The sequence below is a fragment of the Schistocerca piceifrons genome, chromosome 4 (genome assembly GCF_021461385.2).
Source record: "Schistocerca piceifrons isolate TAMUIC-IGC-003096 chromosome 4, iqSchPice1.1, whole genome shotgun sequence".
Taxonomy (NCBI): domain Eukaryota; kingdom Metazoa; phylum Arthropoda; class Insecta; order Orthoptera; family Acrididae; genus Schistocerca; species Schistocerca piceifrons.
In genome coordinates this window covers 823,405,894-823,418,335 of record NC_060141.1, presented here as the reverse complement: position 1 = coordinate 823,418,335, position 12,442 = coordinate 823,405,894, and the positions used below count along the sequence as shown (strand labels likewise).

Below are 12,442 nucleotides of genomic sequence, written 5' to 3'. Positions count from 1 at the left end.
TGCAGCATAACTATTGTTCTGTTCTGTGAGTATAAATGTGTGTACTGAATTCAGAGACTTCTATTTCAAATTTACTCTCCTGTATGAATATGTTACAAATTAATATATTTTCAAATACTAATGGTTTTTCAAACTTTGGGTGGCGAAAGAAAAGTTTCCTGAGCTTTTCAAAACCTACAACTTAAATGAGGCGATATTATTGCTATTCTTGGATGTAATAGTATTTTCATTTATTCTTCCATTATCGGAATAGCTTCGAAGTTTTCACACCTTGACAACAGTACATATATCAAGTTCATTTTGTTTGTCAGTGTCTTGTTTAGCGTAACCGTCTTACTGAGACGTCATACACAGCATAGCTCCATAAATAACGGAATAAAGGGGGTCCGACTTCTTTCAAGAACAGAGTTTTCTTAATCCCCAAACATGTTTCATCACGGTTGCAGCATCTCCAGTGGTTATTTCGTTTATTTTTTCTAAAATATAAAGGTACATGGAATACATGTGTATTTTACCTTTTTTTGACATGACGTAACCGGTTTGGCTGTCAAAAAAATCAGCAACAAGTCTATGTTAATACGAGCAACATTTTATCTGCAACACTTCCATCTAGAGCAACCCCCGAATTGAATTTTCCTTTCGAATACAACCTTTAAACTATATATTTCCGGAAAACCGTAGCATGTGTCCCTTTTTGCCCTTCACCATTGCTGTAGGTGACTTGTCCTGAGATGTACTTAGTTTTTATTTGGCTGCTAAATGTGTTGTTGTTATTGTTTTTATGTTTAAAGTGACCTAGTGCCACAGGTAAAATTGGGTGGTGTTGCTGATTTATAACACGATTTATTACGTTTTCTCGTGCTCAATAGCTAATTGAAGGGCTTATTTCAATAATGCTTCTGAAATTAATGAGCCAAACAAACAGAAAGGAAGGTTCATCTCTAGCAAGAAGCCATATGATTTAATATTTCTGGTATCTCAACTGCAGATTTTTCAGCGCTCCTTTAACTTTAGGACTCTGTATCTCAATATGAACAAAAATGGACTTGTACCACCATGGAAATAAGCCCTTCAATTGTGGGTGTTACCACGTTGCTGTGGCTTGCATACTCTTTTCCCTGCAATATATGTGTCAGATGCGTTGTTGTCAGTCGTTAATTTAATTATTTTATTTTAGATTGACGCCCGCTAAGTCTGAATTTGTTAAGACATATTCCCAATTTCTCTTTGTGTGTGACAGAAAGAGAGAGAGAGAGAGAGAGAGAGAGAGAGAGAGAGAGAGTAAGCAAATGTATTGTGTGTGGTTTGATAGTTGACTTAGAGTGTTGAATGATGTTCTGTTTAATTCATTATTATTTTCTGCGAGCACGAAATAGAGCTCAAAATTCTCTTATAATAAATTGGATAAAAACTGTAGATAACGATGATTTTCATAGAACTAGTAGCGATATGTTTTCTGTCATTGATCATAATCGCTTCCATTTTCCACGTTTCAACGATATAGAGTGTGTTCCGTTTGTAATTGCAGAGGCTTAGTAGGGCAATAAATCCATGTCTTGTTCCTTTACTTCACTGATTTCATTTGTGTTTTGGAACTGTAAGAGTTGTTCACATTCGTTAAAGAAGATTTCTGATTTCGTATTAACTAGTTCATCGTTTCCACTACCAATTTCAGTACATGTAGGTACACAAACACACACACACACACACACACACACACACACACACAGGATAAAAACTCTGTCTCACATGTGAAACACGTTGTTCATTCTCTATTGACATGTCATACACTGGAACACACTTTGCAGTATCTTTTATTCAGGATGTACAGTATCAACACCCGATGGTCTTTTCGTTGTCCTTGAAGTAGACATGCAAGGAGATGACTCCCACTTTGTCGACCCAGTCCACCAGGCAGTCAGGAGAGTGTGGGACAGTCGGCTGCAACAAAAAATTGTACTAGAGAGCACATAAAAAAATGTGGATTCTGATGCAGTCTGCATGAAAGCATGACAATTCCACTATAGAACTAAATTTTTTTTCATTATTTCATTATATTCAGTCTGACCGCTGATGTGCAGAGGATAACGTGTTACTAAAGAAGACTTCGTTTGCTCTCTCACACGGCAGATTGTATGTACTTCAGCTCAAGTGTCGACCCTAATCTGAACCTGGGTTCGAGGTTGGGGTCCAGCTGAAGGCGTGAGAGAATGTTGAGCACCCTTCAGCTGGGAAGGGCCCCAGACCGCGAGTATCTGTTGTTAACTAGCTCTCGTCCAAGTCTGTGGTGACATATTAATAGTTTTGTCACAATGAGTGATGGTAAGAACGCTGCTACACGTGTAATAATATCAGCTGCCTTCACGTCTCCGCCTGTTAAGGTGGGCATAGCCTACGATGTGCTCCCCATTCCGTCCCCTCCAGAGCTGTCGGCGTGCACGGCGCCACTGCCGAGCAGTGCCTGCAGAGGGGCACGGGCAGGAGCGCGCACCTGCACGTCGTGCTACTCAAGTAACTTTACACTGCACAATGTGTGCACTGTGTAACAAGTAGTGTGGAAGTGTGGATCACACACACTGAAGACTCTATAAGCATCGTATTCACTACTTTGATTGACTTCACGTAGCACACATCAATCGATAATAGCATTTTCTCAAATATGGTGTTCAAAAGTCAAACAGTAAATAGGTTTTTCAAAGAGTAAATATTTCTCCCTAATTCACGTAATACTCTTCAAATCAATTAGTATCTCGTACTACACACTTTCCAAAATAGCCTTTATTCTTCCTTAGGGTTCAAGCTATCTCCATATCAAATTTTATCGAAATAGGATAAGCGGATTTGTCATGAAAGCGCAACAGAGTTACTTTCCCATTTATAATGTTAGTACGGATAAATCCTTCAGGTAGGATATTTCCTTTTCGGTCATCTAATTTTGGTTAAAGAAAGCCTGTACGGTGCCCCAAGCTATGCTCAAGTTACCTGTGAAATTCGCATGATAGAAGATGGCGATTTCAAACAGAGACACGATAGTTTTATGTACTCTATGTGATCAAAAGTATCCGGACACTTGGCTGAAAATGACTTGCAAGTTCGTGGCGCCCTCCATCCGTAATGCTGGAATTCAACATGGTGTTGGCCCTCCCTTAGCCCTACTTAGGTGCTGGAAGGTATCTTTGGGAGTGCTCTGCTGAGGAGAGGTACCGATGTCGGTCGGTGAGGCCTGGCACGAAGCCGGCGTTCCAAAACATCTCAAAGGTGTTCTGTAGGATTCATGTCAGAAATCTGTGGTTCAAAATGGCTCAAATGGCTCTGAGCAGTATGGGACTTAACATCTTTGGTCATCAGTCCCCTAGAATTTAGTACTACTTAAACCTAACTAACCTAAGGACATCACACACATCCATGCCCGAGGCAGGATTCAAACCTGCGACCGTAGCGGTCACGCGGTTCCAGACTGAAGCGCCTAGAACCGCACGGCCACACCGGCCGGCTCAGGAATCTGTGTAAGCCAGTCCAATACAGGGATGTTATTGTCGTGTAACCATTCCGCCTCAGGTCGTGCATTATGAACAGGTGCTCGAGCGTGTTGGAAGATGCGATCGCCATCACCGAACTACTCTTCAACAGTGGGAAGCAAGAAGGTGCTTAAAGCATCGATGTAGGCCAGTGCTGTGACAGTGCCACGCAAAACAATAAGACGTGTAAGGCCCCTCCATGAAAAACACGACCACACCATAACACCACCGCCTCCGAATTTTACTGTTGGTACTACACACGCTGGCAGATGACGTTCACCGGGCATTCGCCATACCCACATCCTACCATCCGATTGCCCCGTTGTGTACTGTGATTCGTCACTCCAAACAACGTGTTTCCACTGTTTAATCGTCCATTGTTTACGCTCCTTACACTAAGCGATGCATCGTGATGCGTGGCTTATGAGCAGCCGCTCGACCATGAAATCCGTTTTCTCACCTCACGGCTAACTGACATAGTACTTGCAGTGGATCCCATAGCAGTGTGGAATTCCTTTGTGATGGTCTGGATAGATGTCTGCCTATTACACATTACGACCCTCTTCAACTGTCGACGGTCTCTGTCAGTCATCATACGAGGGCGGCCTGTACGCTTTTGTGCTGTACTTGTCCCTTCACGTTTCCACTTCATTATCACATCGGAAACAGTGGGCCTAGGGATGTTTAGGAGTGTGGAAACCTCTCGTACAGACTTATGACACAAGTGACACCCAATCTCCTGACCACGTACGAAGTCCGTGAGTTCCGCAGAGCGCCCCATTCTGCTCTCTCACGACGTCTAATGACTACTGAGGTCGCTAATATGGAGTACTGGCAGTAGACGGCAGCACAATGCACCTAATATATATGTTATGGGCGTGTACGGGTACTTTTGATCACATAGTGTATTTATTATTACTCGCAGTACAATTATTAACAAAACCCTTTAAATGCTACAGGTACAGTATATTTTTTTAACTTACTTTATTTACCATGTCACAGTAACTTAAAAACTTACCTGGATAAATCGGATTACTAGGAAAGAGGTGTCGAACCGAATTGAGGAGAGGTGAACTGCACTGCACAAAGTGACTGAGTGACGGGACAGATTAAAAGGACAAGTCCTGATGCATCAAAGAATAATCGGTTTGATTATGAAGGGCGGTATAAAAGACCAATGTTTGAGTGCAGAGAACACATTCAAGTGTATGTATGTTGGAACAGTGATGCGCGCACGAAGAGGTTTGCGTACGGTACACTAACGGGGAGAGATGTATCAAAACTGTCTGCGGACTGAAGAGCACTGCATCTAGTGCAGGGTGCCAATTATTGAACTATATGAGAAAACCGTAACTTAATTACAAACTACGGTGTGTGCACAATTTATTCAACATGTAAACGTCACTACAGATATCTGGATTTATATTATGACGTGTTACATTTGCCTGCCATCATTTGTGATGATGTGGCGAAGACGAATAGCGGTATTCTGCATGACCCGCTGAAGTGTCGGAATATCGGTGCTGTCGATGACGTCCTCAACGGCTATTTTCAGCTCAGCAGTGCTGTACGCCTTGTCCTTAATATAGCCCCACAAAAGAGTGTCGCATTCGTTCAGATACGGAGAATACGACGGCCTGTCGAGGCTCATGCCAGCGGTCTCTGGGTACACTAGAGCCAGGATGCGGTCTCCAAAGTGCTCCTCCAGGATATCAAACACTGTCCTGCTTCGATGGAGTCGAGCTCTGTCTTGCATGAACCACATCCTGTCGAAATCAGGGTCACTTTGGATGAAGGAGGTGAAATCGTCTTCCAAAACCCTCACGTACCGTTCGGTAGTCACCTCGCCATCAAGGAATATCGCACCGATTATGCCGTGACTGAGCGTAGCACACCACACAGTCACACGTTGAGGGTGAAGAGACTTCTAAATCGTGAAATGCGATTCTCAGTCCCCGAAATGCGCCAATTTTCCTTATTGGCGAACCCATCCAAGTGAAAGTAGGCGTCACATCATACTAATTTCCTCCATGCCCCGCGACCAACCGTCCAGTTTCAACGTCCTAACGCAAATAGATTTTATGTCATATAGTTCAAAAACTGTCCCCTGTACCTCATTGTTATCGAGTGCGAGTGAAATTTTTACCTTGAAACGATAGTTCCTAAAAGTAGAAAAGTCTCCTCTCACCTGCACTGTTTCCCTCTTGTCCTCTCTTACTGCTACCATCTCATTTATTTCTCGCCACTGCTGCTGTCGCTTCTTGCTGTTACTATTTCACTCTTCCTCGTTGTTATTGTCAGAGATTATGTCTCTTATTATCACTGGCTCTCATCCACTGCCACTTTCTACATTTCTTCATTCCTTTCCCACTAGAACTGTCTCCTTCATTCTTTTCCTAGCAGTGTACTGTAATTGTCAACTGTGTTCCACTGCTACTGTGTCCCTTTCTTTCTCTCACACTGCCATTGTTTCCTTCGCTCTTTTATACACACAACCAGAGTCTACTATCGTCCAGTATCTATTTTATTTCTTCCCACTGCAGCTCTCTCTTGCTCTCTCAGCTAATAAAAGCGTGAACACGTTCGTATGCTATGAGTTTTGGGAAAATTTATATAGGCGCTGAGAAAGGTATAATAGATACTGAGAAAGATACAGTGGAGCAGCTGGTACCCACTTCTCGGTCAGTCTTTTAAAATAGGGGCACACTAGCCTTTTTTTAGGAGTACTTTTCCGCTGGTTCCCTTATTTCCCCTTCCGCAGGAGGGCATGTGACTCATATGACAAAACTTTGTGGATCAGTAAGATTTTGATATACCACGATTGTGAAATTGAGATAACGCAAAACTAATTTTGCATCTCAGAACGGATTTTACGTGCACAAATATTTTGCGTGTGTTTCTGTACTACAGGGTGGTGGGGTTCCCAGAGCCCTCCTGATGCTAACGGAGACACTTTACAGCGTATTTCTGCGTGCTACGTCACTTTATAAACTATGTTCCCGCCTCACAACGGATTTTACGTGCGTATTTTACATATATAATTAGAGTAACTGTAAACGTCTCTATCTCGGAAGCGGATAAAGATATTAATAAAATTTTCGAGATTCTTTGCGATTGGGATTTTAGGAACATATCGTAAAAATTTCTGCCACTTGCTGTGCGTAGGCGTGTTCGAATCCACAACTCGATTCTGGTACCAAAAAAGGCACACAAAATTTTTTCCGTGTTTTCTAAGGAACCGCTCATAAACAAATGGGGCCTCCACAAGCCCCCTAAGATTAAACGTAGGCCACATCAAATGGAAAAAGAGCCAACTGATTTGATCCTTTTATTTAAAGAGAAATAATTGTGTGATATCATACTTTCACGCTGTACTGTAGTATGGTGACACTAAGACGATCCTCCTGTTGGGTATGCAAATGGGCCCTTGCGCAATGGCTATCCAAAACGCTTCACCCTGCCTTTATATGACTAGCAGAAACAGAAGTATGAGCCCCGGAGGAATCCAGGTTTTACGCGCGGCCTTTTGGAACATATGTGGCAGCAGAAGCTGTCGCTTGCGTACCGATATCTACTCTGGTTTGTGAAACCTGTGTAGTCGATGGCGAAACTTGCATTACATTTATTTATGCAGCAACGTCATCGACTTTACGAGTATTGAAATGGATTGAAACAGTTCGAGGAGCAGCATCGAAAATTGGTCTAACGATAACATGATCTTAGTATGAAAATAGAATTCTATAGACGAAATTTACTGGTTAAGAACCGAACAGTGAAATGATAACCTTATGTAGTAGTTGAGGTTCTCAACCAAAGGGCAGCTGATGCGAAACACCAGAGGAAATAACGAGAAAATAGCATCCAACTATTTTATGATGCATATTCATAGATAATCTAAAAAACATATTAGTCGCTTCGTCAGAGTAGTGTATCTGGTGTGTGTAGGGAGCAATCCAAGGCGCCGAGAGTCCCTATTTTAAAGCTGCCGAAGGTCAGCTGTTCCACATTTTCCTGCGATAGAATCTATAAAGGATTATTCCATCTGGTCTATTATAGGGTTGAGAGAGGACATATTTTTAAAGTAGTACTGTAAAATACGTACTTGATAGAGCAAACGGAACCATAGTAGTGAAAATTGTTCATAAAATTGTAATTAGAGAATTCCTATACTTCAAAATATTGTCACGTAGAAGAAAATGTAATTAGATGAATGACGAACACTAACTTCACTTAACGAAGTTTTATTCAGCACTTGCACATACAAGAGCGCGGAGGGAACTGCTTCCGGCCAGAGCACATACCGTATAAATACAGCTACAAATGGTTCAGATGGCTCTGTGCACTACGGGACTTAACTTTTGAGGTCATCAGTCCCCTAGAACTTAGAAATAGTTAAACCTAACTAACCTATAGACATCACACACATCCATGCCCGAGGCAGGATTCGAACCTGCGACATGACGCAATGCAGTCCACGTGGATACGTCGTCAAGCACAGAGACAAAAAAATAGAAAAGATAAAAGGCTATATCGTATATAAATAGAAAAATTATACTGTCGCTCATAAAACTATTTAAAGAGTCTACTTTTAATGTAATACTGTTACCCGTGGCTGGGTTCGCTTATTTAGTTTAGTTTTTGCTCGCGCGTCGAATTTTAGTTAAAAAAACAACAAAAAGTTTTATTTATTATCAGTTTTTTTATTGCAAGATCTTAACACACTTGTATAAATAACGTTATTAGTCTTGCCACCTTTTGCAAGGACGTAAGCAGGATAGATGTGAGCACGCCATGAGAGAAACACATTTCTTTCTAAATGCACACTGGTACCTTTTAGTGTTTGCTGTTGGCTTTGTAATTAAAAAGGCGAAACAGTTACTATAATTTGAATCAATGGAATGCAAACACTTTATCCTAATTATAATAGCACTAACAATATTTTGGCACAGATTTGTAATTTGTAACCAACACCAATATTTAATTTCAGTTTATGAAAAGACACTCTTGACAGTTTCAAAGAGTTAAGAAATTCTTTCCTCTCCACTTCTTAAACGTGCTTCCTTATATATCATCCTGTCATTTGTATATACCGTATACACCGTGGCAAATCTTTGGTTTTCTTGTTTTTTGAAGCGTTTTGTTCCTTTTTGCTTTCCCAGTACTAACTGAGACATATAGTGACTCTTTACGTAACTGAATAGCTTTGCTTGACACAGTGCCAATATAGAAGCTGAGGAAGAAAAGTACGTAAATGAATACTCCAGTGATAGAGTTTGCTCAGTACAAACCAAACGGGCAACATGGCAACCACCATGAGATTCACACATGTCATTGAGGCTAGTGTATCAGAAAGGTTCACACCATCGTTTATATTAATAATAAGTGTCCATTTCCACCTAAATACGCAGCTACAATTTTGACGGACGTAGAGAATTTTATCTGCCTTTCTTAAGATTCAGCAGGGAATTTGTAGAAATTAGCACCATAAAGTGAAAAATGATTGGACGCCAGATGAAAGACGTACATTAAGATGGAACTCCAACTGATTTCACATTAGCTGGAATAACAATCTTGCCGGCCTGTGTGGACGATCGGTTCTAGGCACTTCAGCCTGGAACCGCGCGACCGCTACGGTCGCACGCTCGAATCTTGCCTCGGGCATGGATGTGTGTGATATCCTTAGGTTAGTTAGGTTTAAAGTAATTCTAAGTTCTAGGGGACTGATGACCTCAGATGTTAAGTCCCATAGTCCTCAGAGCCATTTGAACCATTTGCATAACTATCTTCGAGGAAACAGCTAAGAGAGTAAATCATAATGCAGCATCAGAATCTACGAAACGGTGCAACGTCCCTAGAAATTTAAACTGTTGAAAAAAAAAATGATAAATCCGCAGAAAGAAGTTGTAATCCCAAGACAGAAACAATGAGTTCATGATTTTAAAGGTCAAATGCATACATACGGACAAGAAGAAATAACTAATAAGCGATGGAAGTAGTAAGTTGTGTGACATAATTCAGCCACAGGAAGTTCAATCAACTGTATCACAAACATAATGAAATATCAACAAAGTATATAATTACTCGCTGTGATCCCATCAGTCGTTGAAATACAACTGATTTGTAACTGTAATAAATTGTAGTGGGTTTATGACAGACGTCAGGCAACTGAAGACTACAACCGATTCGAAAAATCTCCGAAAATGATAAGCAACTGGCAGACAGAAGTATTTCCTTTCGTAATGTGGCAAGTCGCTGATATTAAAAACAAGTTCGGATAGCTTTTATACTTCCAATTTTAGTCGCAATTTTATTTATGTTTGAAGTTTATCGTTGATTTTACCATCGCAGTTGCAAATTAAATTTATGTTCTTAGTAGTTTTTATCAAAATAAACGTCACACTATAAATAGCATTTTAATTCATTCTTAAAAAAGTAAGATAGCCCAAATTTGAATACATGAATAAATAACTCAATGGACAAATAAATTAATGAAAACTGAAACAGTGTGCACATATGCGAACCACAACTTAAGGACTATGAATCTTTCAGAACTGGTGATTAGAAAAAAAATGTCGTTAGCATATTTACAATGCACATTCCAGCGGGCGATTGTAGTCATGAAGGTGTGAATTAGCCGGATGCTATCTGAGTCAGATAGAGCCAGCACCTTAGTGTGTTTTTAGTGACACTGTCGCACAGGACTGGTGCACGTACCTTGATGGCGGCAGTGGGGATGGCCTCGAACCAGTTCCTGCTCTTCTTGCTGGCCTTGCCGTACGTCTGAAAGCCGACGCCGTGCAGCTTCCCGGAGCGGCCGTCCACCAGCAGGAAGTAGGGGAAGAACTGCGAGCAGTCCGACGTCTCCGTCATGTTGTAGTAGTAGTGGGTGCCTGTGGACGCGAGGAAGATTTCCTTGCGTAATGCGGGAATAACAGTTCACCACCTGCAATCTGCACTTATATCGTTCAAGAAACGTAAAGTTCATGGTTTGAATGAAATTACACATGACAGAGGATATTGACTACCAGTGATGCAGAGCGAAGTCATTAAGATTCAGTTTACAGGACCAGGAGTGTAAGTGGGTTCTTCAAACCAATCTAGGCCTAATCACCTTCAAAAAATGAGATCCCATGAAGCGTAGGCTATGAAGACTAATTTTAGAAAGTCACTCCCCATTCTAGAAGCCCACGTTTCTCTCCAATAATGAATTCTAATTACTAAAATTATAACACAACTTTTCAGTGAATGCGGAAATGTAACCTGCAAAGTTGAAGATAATTTGCAGGCAAAAAAAGAAGACTTTTTCTCTGGCGAGCGGTTTAGTCAGAAATTATTAGTTTCTAGGTTTCCTTCCTTCAGTCAGTAAAAGGAGAACTCTTATACGATCACTTTGATATCCGTCTGTGAGTCTGTCTTTTTGTCCGACTGCTAAGACCGTATTTTCCAGGAACGGGTGGAGGAATTAAGTTCAAATTTATGTCAAATATTATTAGAATAGAATTGGGGAGAAGAGGAGTTTGTGGCACAACTTGACTAGAAGAAGGGATCTGTTGGTAGGAAATGTTCTGAGGCATCAAGGGATCACCAATTTAGTATTGGAGGGCAGCGGGGAGGGTAAAAATCGTAGAGGGAGACCAAGAGATGAATACACTAAGCAGATTCAGAAGGATGTAGGTTGCAGTAGGTATTGGGAGATGAAGAAGCTTGCACAGGATAGAGTAGCATGGAGAGCTGCATCAAACCAGTCTCAGGACTGAAGACCACAACAACAACAACTATTGTCTATGGTCCCTTGCCGGTATAAATAATGAAAACTCCTAAGTCAATGCAGTAAAAAGATACGGCCATAAATGTCACATACACGGAACCGCCAAAGAAACTGGTATAGGCATGCGTATTGAAATACAGAAAGATGTAAAACAGGTAGAATACGGCTCTGCGGACGGCAACCCTTACATATGACAACCGTCTGGCGCAGTTGTTAGATCCGTTACTGCAGCTACAATGGTAGGTTATCAAGATTTAAGTGAGCGTCAGTGTGGTGTTACAGTCGGCACACGAGCGATGGGACACAGCATCTCCTAGGCAGGTATGAAGTGGGGATTTCCCCGTACGACTATTTCACGAGTGTACCGTAAATATCAGGAATCCGGTAAAACATCAAATTTTTGACATCGCTGCGGCCGGAAAAAGATCCTGCAAGAACGGGGCCAACGACGACTAAAGAGAATCGTTCAACGTGACAGAAGAGCAACCCTCCCGAAAATTGCTGCAGATTTTAATGCTGGGCCATCAACAAGTGTCACCGTGCGAATCATTCAGGAAAAATCATCGATATGGGCATTCGGAGCCGAAGGCCCACTCGTGTACCCCTCATGACTACACGACACCAAGCTTTACGCCTTGCCTGGGTCCGTCAACACCGGCATTGGATTGTTGATGGAAACATTTTGCCTGGTTGGACGAGTGTCGTCTCAAATCGTATAGAGCGGATGAACATATACGGGTAGGGAGACCGTGAATCGACGGACCCTGCATGTCAGCAGGGGTTCTGTAATGGTGTGCGGCGTGTGCAGTTGGATTGGTCTGCGACCCCTGATACGTTTAGGTATGACTCTGACAAGTGATACGTACGTAAGCGTCCTGTCTGATCACCTGCATCCACTCATGTCCATTGTGCATTCCGATGGACTTCGGCAGTTACAGAAGAACAAAGCGACATCGCACACGACCAGAATTACTACAGGGTGCCTCCAGGAACACTCTTCTGAGTTTAAAAACTTCCGCTGGCCACCAAGTGAACACTATCGAGCATATCTGGGATGACTTCCAACGTGCTGTTCAGAAGAGATCTCCACGCCTCGTACTCTTACAGATTTAAGGGCAGCCCTGCAGGATTCATGGTGTCAGTTCCCTCCAGCACT

General features: G+C 41.9%; 1 protein-coding gene across 1 annotated transcript in view; it reads right to left on the bottom strand.

The window, feature by feature from the left end:
• Positions 1 to 1,745: 1,745 nt before the first annotated feature.
• The window catches only part of LOC124795377, a 55,516-nt gene continuing 44,819 nt past the window's right edge, over positions 1,746 to 12,442 (bottom strand). Inside the window, exons 6-7 of the mRNA XM_047259386.1 lie at positions 10,233 to 10,408; positions 1,746 to 1,941 (exon numbers count right to left, since the gene is read on the bottom strand). Coding sequence (XP_047115342.1) covers positions 1,834 to 1,941; positions 10,233 to 10,408 — 284 coding nt within the window. The 3' untranslated portion in view covers positions 1,746 to 1,833. The remainder of the gene's footprint in view (positions 1,942 to 10,232; positions 10,409 to 12,442) is intronic.